At 50.7% G+C, this 15,668-nt stretch overlaps 1 protein-coding gene across 4 annotated transcripts in view; it reads left to right on the forward strand.

Annotated features, from left to right (window-relative positions):
• The window catches only part of SYNJ2 (synaptojanin 2), a 110,684-nt gene that overhangs the window by 10,290 nt on the left and 84,726 nt on the right, over positions 1-15,668 (forward strand). Inside the window, exon 1 of one of the 4 annotated variants that reach the window (XM_061428420.1) lies at positions 13,657-14,498. The exons of the other annotated variants lie outside the window; for them this stretch is intronic. Coding sequence (XP_061284404.1) covers positions 14,489-14,498 — 10 coding nt within the window. The 5' untranslated portion in view covers positions 13,657-14,488. Of the gene's footprint in view, positions 1-13,656; positions 14,499-15,668 lie in introns of those variants that run through there. 4 annotated transcript variants of the gene reach the window in all.

The following is a 15,668-nucleotide window of genomic DNA, read 5'->3' on the forward strand; positions in this document are numbered from 1 at the left end:
GTGGGGTGCTTGCCTCGTACCAGGCACTGTTTGAGGTTTACATGGGTTGACTGCTTTGGCCCTCACAGAGGGGCTGGTCCTGATAATCTCCATTTACACTTGGAGAAACTGAGGCACAGGGATGGGTAAGAGCTTGCAGGAGGTTCTGTTTCTAGTTAGTGGCCGAGCCACCATTTGAACAAGTCCAGGAGGCTCCAGAGAGCGATGTGTTTGGCTGAAGTCGCATGCTTAGGAAAATAAGAAAACCTACTGTATGAAAAACACGTTTTTGGTCCTGTGTCGCTCTGCTTATCTTGGGCTTCAGGACGCCCGTGCGTTCAGTGACGAGAAGGGCTGCTGGTAAGAGTGAGCATCCATGCCGCCTCCTGACCGTGACTGGGTTTCCATCAGACACTTCTTTTTTTAATTTGAAAGAGTTTTAAAAACTATTCATTCATTTTGGCTGCATCGGGTCTGAGTTGCGGCACGCGAGGGCTTCGTTGCGGCACGTGGAGTCTTTCTTTGGGTCACACGGACTCTAGCTGTGGTGCCCGAGCTCAGGAGTTGGGCCGCGTGGGCTTAGTTGCCCCTCAGCCTGTGGGATCTCCCTGGATCAGGAATGGAACCTGAGTCCCCTGGACCACCGGGGAAGTCCCCCATCTGCCAGGCAGATCCTGAAACCCCTGGACCACCGGGGAAGTCCCCCATCTGACACTTTTTTATAGAGGGGTGTCCAGCTGGGGGAAGCAGTCCCCTCCTTTCTGAGCGGTGTGTGAGATATTACCAAGGGGAGATCTTCACCGGAAGTGTGTGGGTTCCACGTTCTGGCAGGGCCAAGCCCTATGCCGGGTCTTGTCCTTCTCTGAGGACACCCTGATGCCTAGAGCAGAGCGTGGCTGGGACTCAGGGCTCAGAAGGAAGCGACGGGGTCCTCAATAGAGATGGCAGTGAGACCCCAGGCTTCTAAGGACATGCATCTCTATTGAGGCTGGTCAAACAGGTGACACATGGTGTCTTCCTGAAGCTTGCCTTGATGGTGAGTGGGGCGAGGTTCCTGAGGCAGTGTGCTGGGTGCCCCTCTGGATGTATCTTCCTGTCCTCCGCCTGCTTGTCCTGGGGGCCTGGGAGTGGCTCTGCCAAGGGGGCAGACAGACCGCTTTGCACCCGAGGTTGGGCGCCAGGCACCTGGTGTGGGTCCAGTGGGGCCAGCAAAGCGCCCGCCCAGGAAGGCTGGATGCAGCTGCTGGGTGCTGGGGAGGTAGCGGTCTGCACTCAGGGTATGCGATTTGCTTATATAGCTTCTTGGTTGAGAAAATGAATCCGGGCAGGAGGATTCACTCTGAGCGTGTTAACTGTGGAGGGCGGGCAGGGCAGCTCTTTCCGGTTCTTGGGAGCAATTCCAAAGTGCAGATGCAAAAGTCTGAACTTAATTTTAAGGCTGGTTTTTTGAGGATATGGGACTCTCCCAGAGAGGTTTCTGTAATATCAGGGGAGCTGGTACTTAGTTCCGCTCCTGCTTCTCTGCCCACTTCCGCCCCGCCTCCTCCGCTCCCTGAGGCTTTGATGGGCCACCCCTCCCACTTCCTCGATGCTCTGCTCTGCTCTCTGACTCTTGTGTGTTTCAGGGAAACCATATGCCCCCCGAGAACAGGGCATCCTCCTCTGCTACTTCTGCTCTTTGACGAGGTCTGAGGTGATGGCCAGGGCAAAACGGATGGTGAGAAAGGAGAGAGGTTTTCTCTGTCCTCTAAGGCGCTGTGAGGTCTCACGCAGCAGAACTTGGGCCACCAAATGCTTCACTAGTAATGGGTTGACATGGGAGGTGGCAGTGGGTTGGGAAGCGGGCAGGGTGTTCAGGACTGATGCTCAGACCCATGGGAGACCTGGGGCGGTCTGGTCACCCGGCAAGATCTAGGAAGAAGGCCAGGTTTGAGGTGAGCACCACGCACAGCTTCTCTCTGCTGGCGGGCTGCCTTTTGTGTTCTGCTTGTACTGACATTCCTGACAGGTGGTAGTAATCTCTACTCAGGAAAAGCAGACTCTTTTCCTTTCCTCACTTTTGACCTTGGAATGTTCTAGTGATAAGTCCTCCCGGCCCCTCACCTGTTTCCTTCCTGCCTCTTGGCAAGAGAGAGGAGACCTGAATTTTAGCCCTGAGTCCTTAGGCTATTCCTCCCCTGGGGGAATTTAGTGAATCCCCCAGGCCTCAGAATCCTCATCTGAAAACAAATAGCAACCTGTCCTGCCTTCCCCCACTCTCAGATTCCTTCTGTCTTTAAAACAAATAAACCAGCCAAACCTTAAACACTGAGCATAGGCAGATAAGCAGTGCCCCTACCTTACACACCCAGTTAAAATTATAAGCCACCCAGAAATTTGAATCTTAGGAGAAATGACTTGGAAAGTAAAATCTAACATGGCTGAGATCTAAGATTCAACTAAACCTAGGAATCTGATGCTATACATTTTAAATTGGAGACTTCAATTAATTAAAATGCATAAGATTGTTTCTCCTTGATTCTGGCCCCCCTATAATTAGCAAAAAAATATTTTAAGTCGTACCAATTTAAGCTTAAATTAGGAATATAACAGTATTTATTAAAGTATTATTGTTGTGGTTGTGTAGTCCCTAAGTCATATCCAGCTCTTTTGCAGCCCCACGGACTACAGCCCACCAGGCTCCTCTGTCCATGGGATTTTCCGGGCAAGAATACTGGAGTGGGTTGCCATTTCCTTCTCCAGGGGAATCTTCCTGACCCAGGGGTCAAACCCACATCACTTGCTTTTCCTGCATTGGCAGATGGATTCTTCACCACTGAGCCACCAGAGAAGCCATTAAAGTATCATAAACTGTGTTAATTCAGTAGCTCTTTTAGCAGATTCTTATTAATATCCACTGACATCCCAAAACTGGGGTAGGGTGAGTTCTGTGTCTGGGTAAGTGTGGGCTTGTTTTATCTGTCTGTTTTTATTGCCTGTATGTTGCATGGACTTAGCTTCACCATCAATCTTATCGGTGGCTGATAAATATTATATGTCAGAAAAACTGTTTAAGCAGAGACAGTCCTCTGCTGCTCCTGCCTCCCATCCAAGCAGAGCTGAGGTCAGGCAGAGCCAGCTGGCCCCTGCTGGCGGAGAGGGGTGGGGGTGGGGAGAGCGCCGGGGGCAGCAGCGCTGTCCCTGGTCCAGTGGACAGGACAGTGACACTCGCCTCGTGGCCTGTTCCAGCAAGGACTTGTTTGCTTCTATTTACATAGTGTGGATAGAGAAAGGAATGTTGAAAAATGAGGGCTGGAAATAACTTGCTGCCCACCCAGGCCTGTGCTTAGTTGCTCAGTCGTGTCTCTTTGCCACCCCATGGACTGTAGCCCGCCAGGCTCCTCTGCCCGTGGGATTCTCTGGGAAAGAATACTGGAGTGGGTTGCCATGCCCTCCTCCAGGGGATCGTCCCAACTCAGGGATCCAACCCAGGTCTCCTGCATTGCAGGTGGATTCTTTACTGTTTGAACCACCGGGGAGCCAGGCCCTTATAACAGTGTCCAAGGGCCTAGTGGTACCTGCTTCTCTTTTCACTGGGACCACTAGAAGTGGAGAAGGAGACGGCACCCACTCCAGTGTTCTTGCCTGGAGAATCCCAGGGACAGAGGAGCCTGGTGGGCTGCTGTCCATGGGGTCGCACAGAGTCAGACACGACTAAAGTGACTTAGCAGCAGCAGCAGCACTAGGAAAGGAGCCTCTGGGCCAGGGAAGAGGAGCCTGTGGACCAGGAGGGGAGGAGTCTGTGGATCAGGGAGGAGGAGCCTGTGGGCCAGGAGGGGAGGAGCCTATGGACCAGGGAGGAGGAGCCTGTGGACCGGGAGGGGAGGGGCCTGTGGCCCAGGGAGGAGGAGCCTGTGGACTGGGAGGGGAGGAGCCTGTGGCCCAGGGAGGAGGAGCCTGTGGACTGGGAGGGGAGGAGCCTGTGGCCCAGGGAGGAGGAGCCTGTGGACCGGGAGGGGAGGAGCCTTTGGACCAGGGAGGAGGAGCCTGCGGACTGGGAGGGGAGAGGCCTGTGGACCGGGAGGGGATGTGCTGGTGGACCAGGGGAAAGAGCTGCAGCCAGATCACATCCGTGTGGGTAACATAAGAGGGCCAGCAGTAGAGCTGCAAGAATAGAATTCCATGTTGAAGTCGTATGTCTGTGGAGTGGACCAACAGAATCTTATACTTCCCATTTTTAAGGGCTTAAGAAACACCTGGAGTAACAGGCAAATTTGGCCTTGGAATACGGAATGAAGCAGGGCAAAGACTAATAGAGTTTTGCCAAGAAAATGCACTGGTCATAGCAAACACCCTCTTTCAACAACACAAGAGAAGACTCTACACATGGACATCACCAGATGGTCAACACCGAAATCAGATTGATTATGTTCTTTGCAGCCAAAGATGGAGAAGCCCTATACAGTCAACAAAAACAAGACCAGGAGCTGACTGTGGCTTAGATCATGAACTCCTTATTGCCAAATTCAGACTTAAATTGAAGAAAGTAGGGAAAATCACTAGACCATCCAGGTATGGCCTAAATCAAATCCCTTATAATTATATAGTAGAAGTGAGAAATAGATTTAAGGGCCTAGATCTGATAGATAGAGTGCCTGATGAACTATGGAATGAGGTTCATGACATTGTACAGGAGACAGGGATCAAGACCATCCCCATGGAAAAGAAATGCAGAAAAGCAAAATGGCTGTCTGGGGAGGCCTTACAAATAGCTGTGAAAAGAAGAGAAGCGAAAAGCAAAGGAGAAAAGGAAAAATATAAGCATCTGAATGCAGAGTTCCAAAGAATGGCAAGAAGAGATAGGAAAGCCTTCCTCAGTGATCAATGCAAAGAAATAGAGGAAAACAACAGAATGGGAAAGACTAGAGATCTCTTCAAGAAAATTAGAGATACCAAGGGAACATTTCATGCAAAGATGGGCTCGATAAAGGACAGAAATGGTATGGACCTAACAGAAGCAGAAGATATTAAAAAGAGGTGGCAAGAATACACAGAAGAACTGTACAAAAAAGATCTTCACGACCCAGATAATCGCGATGGTGTGATTACTGACCTAGAGCCAGACATCCTGGAATGTGAAGTCCAGTGGGCCTTAGAAAGCATCACTACGAACAAAGCTAGTGGAGTGATGGAATTCCAGTTGAGCTATTTCAAATCCTGAAAGATGATGCTGTGAAAGTGCTGCACTCAATATGCCAGCAAATTGGGAAAACTCAGCAGTGGCCACAGGACTGGAAAAGGTCAGTTTTCATTCCAATCCCAAAGAAAGGCAATGCCAAAGAATGCTCAAACTACCACACAATTGCACTCATCTCACACGCTAGTAAAGTAATGCTCAAAATTCTCCAAGCCAGGCTTCAGCAATACGTGAACCATGAACTTCCAGATGTCCAAGCTGGTTTTAGAAAAGGCAGAGGAACCAGAGATCAAATTGCCAACATCTGCTGGATCATGGAAAAAGCAAGAGAGTTCCAGAAAAACATCTATTTCTGCTTTATTGACTATGCCAAAGCCTTTGACTGTGTGGATCACAATAAACTGTGGGAAATTCTGAAAGAGATGGGAATACCAGACCACCTGACCTGCCTCTTGAGAAACCTGTATGCAGGTCAGGAAGCAACAGTTAGAACTGGACATAGAACAACAGACTGGTTCCAAATAGGAAAAGGAGTACCTCAAGGCTGTATATTGTCACCGTGCTTATTTAACTTATATGCAGAGTACATCATGAGAAACGCTAGGCTGGATGAAGCACAAGCTGGAATCAAGATTGCCGGGAGAAATATCAATCACCTCAGATATGCAGATGACACTACCCTTATGGCAGAAAGTGAAGAGGAACTAAAAAGCCTCTTGATGAAAGTGAAAGAGGAGAGTGAAAAAGTTGGCTTAAAGCTCAACATTCAGAAAACGAAGATCATGGCATCCGGTCCCATCACTTCATGGGAAATAGATGGGGAAACAGTGGAAACAGTGTCACACTTTATTTTTTTGGGCTCGCTCCAAAATCACTGCAGATAGTGACTGCAGCCATGAAATTAAAAGACCCTTACTCCTTGGAAGGAAAGTTATGACCAACCTACATAGCATATTCAAAAGCAGAGACATTACTTTGCCAACAAAGGTCCGTCTCGTCAAGGCTATGGTTTTTCCTGTGGTCATGTATGGATGTGAGAGTTGGACTGTGAAGAAGGCTGAGCGCCGAAGAATTGATGCTTTTGAACTGTGGTGTTGGAGAAGACTCTTGAGAGTCCCTTAGACTGCAAGGAGATCCAACCAGTCCATTCTGAAGGAGATCAGCCCTGGGATTTCTTTGGAGGGAATGATGCTGAAACTGAAACTCCAGTACTTTGGCCACCTTATGCGAAGAGCTGACTCACTGGAAAAGACTCTGATGCTGGGAGGGATTGGGGGCAGGAGGAGAAGGGGACGACAGAGGATGAGATGGCTGGATGGCATCACTGACTCGATGGACGTGAGTCTGGGTGAACTCCGGGAGTTTGTGATGGACAGGGAGGCCTGGCGTGCTGCGATTCATGGAGTTGCAAAGAGTCGGACACGACTGAGCGACTGAGCTGAACTTCCTCTCTCTCCAGACACATGGTGTTTGGGGTAAAGACTGAGAGAGTTCATCTGGTATAAATTGATTTTAATGAGGAGTAACAAAACTATTGCAGTTATTTCTCTAAGTTTTATTTGTTTGTTGACAGGGGAAGGGGTATGATTCCATTAGGGTGTTAAAAATATCGACATCTGCAAAGACCTCAGGAGTCTGGGATGGAACCACAGGGCAAGGTCCAGGACTCTGTGCCAGGTTCTGGGGTGAGAGGAGGGGGTGGGAAGAGTGGGTGAGGAGGGCTGAACTCCTGTTTTCTCCAAAGCCTCCCTGCTTTCCAAGCTGTGACTCTGGGTCTGAATCTGTCCATAACGGGTGCTTTTTTTCTAATTCACAAAAAGGCACTGTATGGCCTGGAGACCACCCTGGAGAATGTGGACAGCTCATGGCTCTTTTTAGCTTGTGTGGTTGTGATAAAATTTTAATCCAACCACAGAACTGGTCATTGTAGCCTGCCTTTACAACACAAGGACCAGACCTATCTATGAAGTGAGAGATGATAATGACGTACCATTGCACACGGATGGCACCACACTTTGGGGGTTTCCGGGTGTGTGTCTGACTTCAGTAGCCCCCTCCCCCTTTTGGTTTCTGGATCAACTGGCTGTTAGAAAAATTAGGCTACTGAGAGCTTATTAGAATTTTGTCTTAAAAGAGAAAACAGACAGAGAATGAAGACTGGAGGAATGATCCTGTAAAGAAAGTTCATGAGCTTTAGAGGGTGGGCCTGTGACTTCAGTTTGGTTCCTGCCTTTCTCCTGGGTCTTGCAGGAGAGCCATGATATCAGTGGTTCTGTCTTCTCCCCTCCTGAATGCTCTCAGGGTCTTTGGTTGCAGATGCTAAGACTGTCCACTTATGAAATCCAGGAGCCAGACCCCGGTGTCTCTGAGTGCATTGACATGATATCTGGCACTTGCTTGCCAACACTCTGGGAGGACAGCCAGACGAACTTGTGTGTACATGCACGGTGGGGATGGGAGAACAGGTGAAATAAGATTGGGAAAATGTGGATGCCTGTTCGAGCTAGGTGATAGGTATGTGATAGTTCGTTAGACTTAGTGAATTAATAAAGTGGCTGCTTTTCAAGCTCAAGATGAAAACCTAAAGTTTTCCCATATACCATCATTAGTCAGTTAGAGTGTGCAATAGGAAAAACAGGTTCCATGCCCAGTAACAACAGTTTCGGGAATAAACATAAATGTAAAGCTATAAAACTTTATGGACTCACTGAATAAGTGAAAAAGTACAGCATATTCTTGGGAAAGGGACATCAACATTGTAAAAACTTTGTTCTCAATAAATCTGTAAATGCAAGTACCTATGAGTAAAATCCAGTCAACAGGAGTTTGATGTAAAGCTTACAGGCTGATTTTAAAATATCTGGGACTCTCCCCCTCTCCCCACTTAATCTTGTGCTTACCTTAATCTTCCCATTCTGAGTAATGGCAGCCCCCCCACCCCGACCTTGGGCTTCCCAGTGGTAAAGAGTCCTGCCAGTGGCAGAGATGCAAGAGACACAGGTTTGATCCCTGGGTCGGGAAGATATCCTGAAGCAGGAAATGGCAACCGCTCCAGTATTCTTGCCTGGGAAAACCCATGAACAGAGGAGCCTGGCGGGCTATGGTCCTCGGGGTTGCGAAGAGTTGGGCATGACTGAGCACACACACAGCACCCACCCCGCATGTGTGGGCATAATAACTCCAGACAGAACCTGTGAGTCCTCCAGATCCTGCTCTCTTCTTCAATTCCATCCAGTCCACCGGGGCATCGAGACCCACTTTCCCTCCAAAATAGATCTGAATCCACCCGGTCCCCCGTTTCAGCTGCAGCTGTACTGGTCCAGCCACTGCCTCCCCTCGCTTGGACCACACGCCACCTCCTAACTGGCCTCCTGGCTGCCACTACCGGCCATCCCATCACCCCACACCGACCCTGGCCGAGCCTGCACAGCCTGTGTCCTGTGTCCCAGCTCTTTTTCCAGCCTCATCCCCCACCGCATCCTGGGCTCAGTCCTCTCGAGGGACCCTGAGTGGTTCCTTCCTCATTATGCCTGCTCACACCGTGCCATCTGCCTGGCCGCCTTGTCCTCATCCAAGCCCAGCTCAGTGACTTCAGTGAGACGTCCCCGACCACCCCAGCCTGACCAGCCCGCGGTCCCTACGCCCCAGCTGTCTCCGTTCCAACACCTGTTTTCTTGTCCCTGTAGCACATGTCGCCGAAATCACCTTATGTGTTTGCTTGTGCCGTCCGTTGGGTCTTGAGAATGCCAGCTCCTTGGGAGCAGGATGTTGGAGGTTGCGTTGTGTGTCCCCCCCAAAAAGATTGTTCAATTGAATGTCACCTTACTTGGGAGTCAAGTCCTTGTCGCCAGAATTAAGGTGCAGATTGAGATGAGGTCTTCCTGGAGTAGGCGGGCCCTTAATCCAATGGGACCGGGTGTCCTTGTAAGAAGAGGAGATTTATAGACAGGTGCACACCGAGGGGAGGATGTCATGTGGAGACACGGACACACAGAGGGGAGGGAGTTGGCCAGGCGAAGACAGAGGCAGAGGCGAGAGTGATGCTGCCAGCAGCCATGGGACACCCTGGGCTCCCAGAAGCAGGGAGAGGCAGGAAGGACCCTCCCTAGAGCCTCCGGAGGGAGCCTGGCCCTGCCAGCTCCTGGATTTTGCTGTTTAATCGCCTGCGGTTGTTTCAATCCCCCAGTTTGCAGTGCTTTGTTTGGCAATCCCAGGAAACTAATAAGAGGGGCCTTGTCTTCTCAACACTGATGTGTGGAGAGACTCAGAAGCACTGCTGAATGATGAAGAAATGGCCAAAATAGTCAAGGAGATTTTGAAAAAGATCAGGACAGACTTGATCTACCAGATAGTAGATGATACTGTAAAGTCATAACAATGATACGGCACAAGTCAATAGGCTAGAGGAGAGGGCTCGGAACAGACTCGTGTAAATAGAGTAATTTAGTTTCTTATTAAGGACAGTTTAAATCAGCTGGGGAAAGGTGGCTACTCAGTAAATGGTGTTTGTGCAACTTGGCACTTCCTTCGTTAGCGAATATTTAAGAGCGGATCCTCCTTGGCCCTCTGGTCTGAGAGGAGAAGGCCTGGCTCTCCTCCGGGGAGTGAGTGGTCTTTGCAGCCGTTCATTGCAGTTGACTGTTCACACGGATGTCCACTGCTTACTAGCTTCTCCCCAGCTTAAAGCCTTGTGCCCGCAGGAGGTAGTGAAAGTGTTAGTTGCTCAGTTGTGTCCAACTCTTTGCAACCCTGTGGACTGTAGCCCACCAGGCTCCTCTTTGCATTGGATTCTCCAGGCAAGAATACCGGAGTGGGTAGCCATTCCCTTCTCCAGGGAATCTTCCCCACTCAGGGATTGAACCCACATTGCCTGCATTGCAGGCAGATTCTTTATAAAAAGGCTAGGATCCTTTATAAAACCCCCATAGTTACGGGTTCCTGGGTTCACAAAGGGGCATGCCTAGTTACAAGGGTTGTCACACTTACGGAAGCCCCAAGCCTGGTGTCCCCATCAGGGCTTCGTCATTCATGAAGTTCACTTTGGCCATAAGCTGTGTTATCTAGTGACATGCGGGATGTTTTACCTTTAAGGACTTTCAGGGAACCAGAGCTAGAGAGTTTGAAAAAGGTTTTGTTAAGCCCATGTGGACATGAATTAAGTTAGAGCCCTACATTAAATCATATATAAATTCCAGAGGTACATAAGTGTTAACTGTAAAGAAATCTCACTTTTAAAGCATTAGAAGAAAATATAGGAGAAACTTTCACAGTGTGATGGTACAAAAAGCCTTTCTAAGCAAAGCATAAGACTCAAAAGTCATAAAGGAAAAGTAACCTAAGAAGTTTTTTATTGACATAAAACATATAGAGAAAAATGAACAAATTCTGAGTGGACAGCTTCATGAATTTTCATGAAATGAACTTGCCATATAACCAGCATGCAGGTCTGGAAACAGGATTGGAGGCACCTAGCTCAGCTGGTAAAGCATCCGCCTGCAGTGTGGGAGACCTGGGTTCGATCCCTGGGTTGGGAGATCCCCTGGAGAAGGGAAAGGCTCCCCACTCCAGTATTCTAGCCTGGAGAATCCGGGTGACAAAGAGTCAGACACGACTGAGCGACTTTCACTTTAGCACCCCCGGCTCCTCCTGTGTCAGACTGAGAGATTTGATTACATAAAAATTTAAAGCTCTGGGATATCAAAAGATACCATAAATATAGTTAAAAGACAAGCGGGAAACTGGAATAAACTCTGTACAGCCTTTTGCCACATATGCAGGGACGAGAGATTGATGGCCTTTGTACAGTGTAAAAGCCGCCTGTAGATCACAAAGAAGGATCAGTCATCCAACAGAAATAGTGGCTGCAGCCGTACGTTCTTGAGAAAAAGTCCAAATGGCCTGAGCAGTGGAGCCACATTGTCATTCTTGTCATGTCTCATGAGCGGCTCTCCAGGTCAGCCCTGTGGGCTCCCAGACAAGCCCAGATCCGACTTGTCTCCGAGGGACACACCTGCTCAGCTGAGCTCCCGCCCATCAGGGCAGGGCTCAGGTGCTGTGGCCAGGTCAGGAGTGGCAGGAAGTAGGAGGGGGCCGCCATGGCCAGAGGTTGGGGCTGGTGGAAGGCGGGCGTGGCAACCGTCTGAAAAATCCAGAGTTGGGGAGGGCAAAACAGACCCCCCTGGAAGGTGGGGTGGGGTGGCAGGCTTTAGAGGCATTCCGTAAAGTCAGGCTTCCCCAGAGGGGAAACACTCAGGAAAGGATTTCCTGGGCAGATGGCCGGGGTGGGACCTCTGGACAGGGTGCCCCCAGCCTGGGAGACGCCCAGCATGAGGTAGTGCTGGAAAGGTGTCCAGGCCCCGCAGTAAAACCTCCTGCCCAGCCAGCCCGGCCTGCCCCAGACACCTTTGACCTTTAGTTCTCAGAACACACACTGACACCTGACGGTGACCAGCGTCCTTGGTGTGTCCTTGGGTGATTCCTACTGCGAAGACGTGCAGATTCTAAAGTTAGGGTCTGAGCCAGCCACAGGCTTCTCTTTTCCAGACTAGAGCTGATTCCAGGTAAGGAAAGCCTTTGGCTGGAGGAGACAATTTCCAGTCAATGAAACAGTGTTATCTAGGTTCATTTGAGGTTTCTTCTGCCCTTTTGTAACAAAAAATGTGTGACTGTTTCCCCCCACCCCGCCCCCGATTTTGGGTGGGGCCTCTGTGACTAGGCAGGTGTGTTTAGCTAATAGACTTAGGGGACTTCCCTGGTGGTCCAGTGGTTAAGACTTTGCCTTCCAATGCTAATAGACTTAAATGGAGAAAGATGCCAAACCTGTCACAAGCCACGCCCCCAGACAGTACCTGTGTGTGGGATTTAAGTAGAGAAGTGATATTAACCTGTCTGCTCCGAGTTGCACTTCCATCATCTCCCCTGGACCTGTGTGCTCCCAAGTTTGTCACAGAGGTCCCCAAAGAGTGTGGATGCAAAGCTGTGACAATCTGTGAGCATCAAACACAGGTGAACAAACTGCTGTGGTCAGATCCCTAATGAATCTGATCAAACAAAAAATTGTAAAAATCAAAGAAGCCTAGGAAATGAACAGTGGGGCTGTTGTCTGGATTCTGGATTAAAATACAGAGGAGGAATCGACCTCAGGGAGCTTGATCCACTCACACACCAGCCTCCTGGAACTGTGCCCCGTCCTCATCTGCTCGTACCCCGCCCCCCAACCTGGCAGCCTTGCTGGGGGTGGGATGGGCACTGTGTTTCTCATTGCTGCTCCCCCCGGGGCCCCTCGCCCTCCCAAGAAGACTGCCTGCCTCCCGGCCACACTCGCATTCACGGCAGGCTGGGATTCTGCCGCCTCTCCTGCCCCCATCCTAGGCGGGGTCGTGCCCATGCGGTCTGCCGCCCTTCGTCACTGCCAAGTCTTTGCTCCCATCGCCTTCACACCCCAGACCTGCTCATCACCGGTCACCACACCGCCCTGGGAGTCTGGCACCAGGCGCGCACTCTGCTGCCTCCTGCCCTCCTGCCCTCTCAGGACCTCTGCTCAGACCTTGAGTCTGTGGTCCCTGAGCCTTCCCCCCACCTTCCCTGCCCTCCCATCCTGTCTTCCCTCCTTATCCAACCGTGGCGATCATCCCCGTCTTGAACACACTCTCTACTCTTCTAACTGTTCTGTCTCCTCATTCTTGCCAGGCAAAGTCCCCAGCCCCGAGTGAGTCCTCTCCCCTGACTCCACACACGTTCTCATGTTGCCGGACACTTCTGGAGAAAACCCTGAGTGCGTGATTGGTCTGTTACAACTTCCTAACTGTTTCTGGTGCTGTTTGGTAGTCTGGTGGATTTGCCTGCTCAGATTTCCCTCCCGCTCCCCCAGGTGACCATTTCTCATCTTCTCAAGCCTTCAACACCTTGGCCCTCTCAGCTCATGATTTCACTCCCTGTGTCACCGAGAGAATAAAATCGTTAAAAAGAGAACTTTGACAAGCTCTGGCGTGTCCTCTGCCTGCCCCGTGCGGCTGGCACCGCCTCCCTCTGTATGGGTGCGTTGCCCTCCCAGCTCCTGCACCCCTTTCTTCTCACCGGTCCTGTCGCCTCTCACCTGTGAAGACTCCATCCCCAGTTTCCCCTTCCTTCCTAGCTGGGTGATTTCCACTGTTACACCAACAGGTGATGTATCTCATGTTTTGTTCAGTTGCCAAGTCGTGTCCAACTCTTTGGGACCCAATGGTAGCACGCCAGGCTTCCCTGTCCTTCACCATCTCCCAGAGTTTGCTCAAACTCACGTCCATTGAGTCGGTGATGCCATCCAACCATCTCATCCTCTGTCTGCCTCTTCTCCTCCTGCCTTCAATCTTTCCCAGCATCAGGGGCTTTTCCCAGGAGTCAGTTCTTCGCATCAGGTGGACAAAGGATTGCTGTCCTTCATTAGTCCTTCCAATGAATATTCAGGACTGATCTCCTTTAGGACGGACTGGTTGGATCTCCTTGCAGTCCAAGGGACTCTCAAGAGTCTTCTCCAACACCACAGCTCAAAAGCATCAGTTCTTCGATGCTTGGCCTTCTTTATGGTCCACCTCTCACATCCATACATGACTGTGGGAAAAACCATAGCTTCGACTATCCAGACCTTTGTTGGCAAAGTGAGGTTTCTGCTTTTTAATACGTTGTCTAGGTTGGTCATAGCTTTTCTTCCAAGGAGCAAGTGTCTTTTAATTTCATGGCTGCAGTCACCATCTGCAGTGATTTTGGAGCCCAAGTAAATAAAATCTGTCACTATTTCCATTGTTTCCCCATCTATTTGCCATGAAGTGGTGGGACTGCATGCCATGATCTTAGTTTTTTGAATGTGGAGTTTTAAGCCAGCTTTTTCACTCTGCTCTTTCACCTTCATCTTGAGGCTCTTTAGTTCCTCTTCGCTTTCTGTGATTCGAGTGGTATCATCTGCATACCCGAGGTTGTTGATATTTCCCCAGCAACCTCATGTTTAGAAACACTCTGTCTCCACAGCACCCCCACCTCCTTGCTCCACCCCATCCTCCTGTGAAGGGTCTGTCCTCGTGTGCCGTCTCTGCTCTCTCCTCCTGTTCTCCTAGTCAGGCTTAGGGGCGTGCCACTCCTCTGAAGCCTTTCCTCGGAGTCCCCGGAGATTGCCAGCTTGCCGGCTGGATCCCCTGCAGGTCTGTCCTCCGTCCAGTAGCTCCACCCAGGGATCACACCTCCTTCCTGAAAGATGCTTCTCCTCCTGGTTCTGTTCCTGCCTCACCGCTGCTCCCCCAGTGCCTGGGCCAGCCTTTGCACAGCAGACATCTAGCATCCTTGTTGAGTGATGGGGTCGACATGCAAAAAGGTGTTTTCTTTCCCCTTCTCTCTGACTCCCTTCCTGCACCTCATGTTGTATTGTGCTCAGTCGCTCAGTTGTGTCCAATTCTTTGTGGCCCCATGGACTGTAGCCCACCAGGCCTCTCTGTCCATGGCATTTTCCAGGCAAGAATACTGCAGTGAGGTGCCATTTCCTCTTCCAGGGCATCTTCCTGACCCAGGGATCAAACCCGCATCTCCTGCATTGGCAGGTGGGTTCTTTATCGCTAGTGCCACCTGGGAAGCCCCATGTTGTGTTAGACAATATATATGGATCTCCAGTGCAGGAGACTTGGGTTCGATCCCCTGGGTTGGGAAGAGCCCCTGGAGGAGGAAATGGCAACCCACTCCAGTATTCTTGCCTGGAGAATCCCATGGACAGAGGAGCCTGGCGGGCTCCAGTCTGTGGATTCTACTTAGCCACTAAACAACAATATGGCTTCTAAAGGTAGGTGTGTATGCATGCATGGGAACAGGGCTTCTCTGTGCGGGAGGAGACCCGCAGGCAGGGTTTGGCAGGGCTGGGAGAGGCATTCAGGTGGAGTAAGGCAGTACTTCTTTCTGAGTAACGATGACGGTGATGTTGAGAGGGGGAAATACTCCGGAACTGGCCTGGCTGGTCAGTTAGAGAAGAAACTGGAAAAGTAGCTGGGAGTGGAGCCTCCAGCGCCAGAGCCGGGGGGTGGAGCTGACATGTTAGTTACGGGAAGCAAACGGAAGGGTTTGTTGTAGGCAGAAGTGACGCATCAGGACTTGCTCTGGGCGGAATCCCTGGGGGAGGGGGTGGACATCTGTGGGCAGGCCGTGAACTTGGCCTGAAGGGTCTACCTCTCTCCTGTGTCCAAAGAGAAGCATGCACACCTCTGTGGAAAAGGGGGTGATTTACACTCCTTCTTGTGCTCTGTGGGGTGGGATGGTCCTGCAGTCAGCCTGGCCCAGCCCTTGGTGCCCTCTCCTGGAGGTGTAAGGACTGCTGAGCAGGACTTCAGCCCTATCGCCTGGCTCCGTCAGAAGCATAGTCAGCCTTCTGTCAGTACTTTTGTAAAAGGCCCAGATTCCTTCTTTTCAGGGGCAAAAAGAAGACTCTCAAGGCCCAGTGTCCAGCCCAGCGCTCAAGCCCTCTTGTCCAAGGAGGACAAGCCTCCCTTCCCCCGTCTGG

Source organism: Bos javanicus, chromosome 9 (assembly GCF_032452875.1).
Source record: "Bos javanicus breed banteng chromosome 9, ARS-OSU_banteng_1.0, whole genome shotgun sequence".
NCBI classification, from domain to species: Eukaryota; Metazoa; Chordata; class Mammalia; order Artiodactyla; family Bovidae; genus Bos; species Bos javanicus.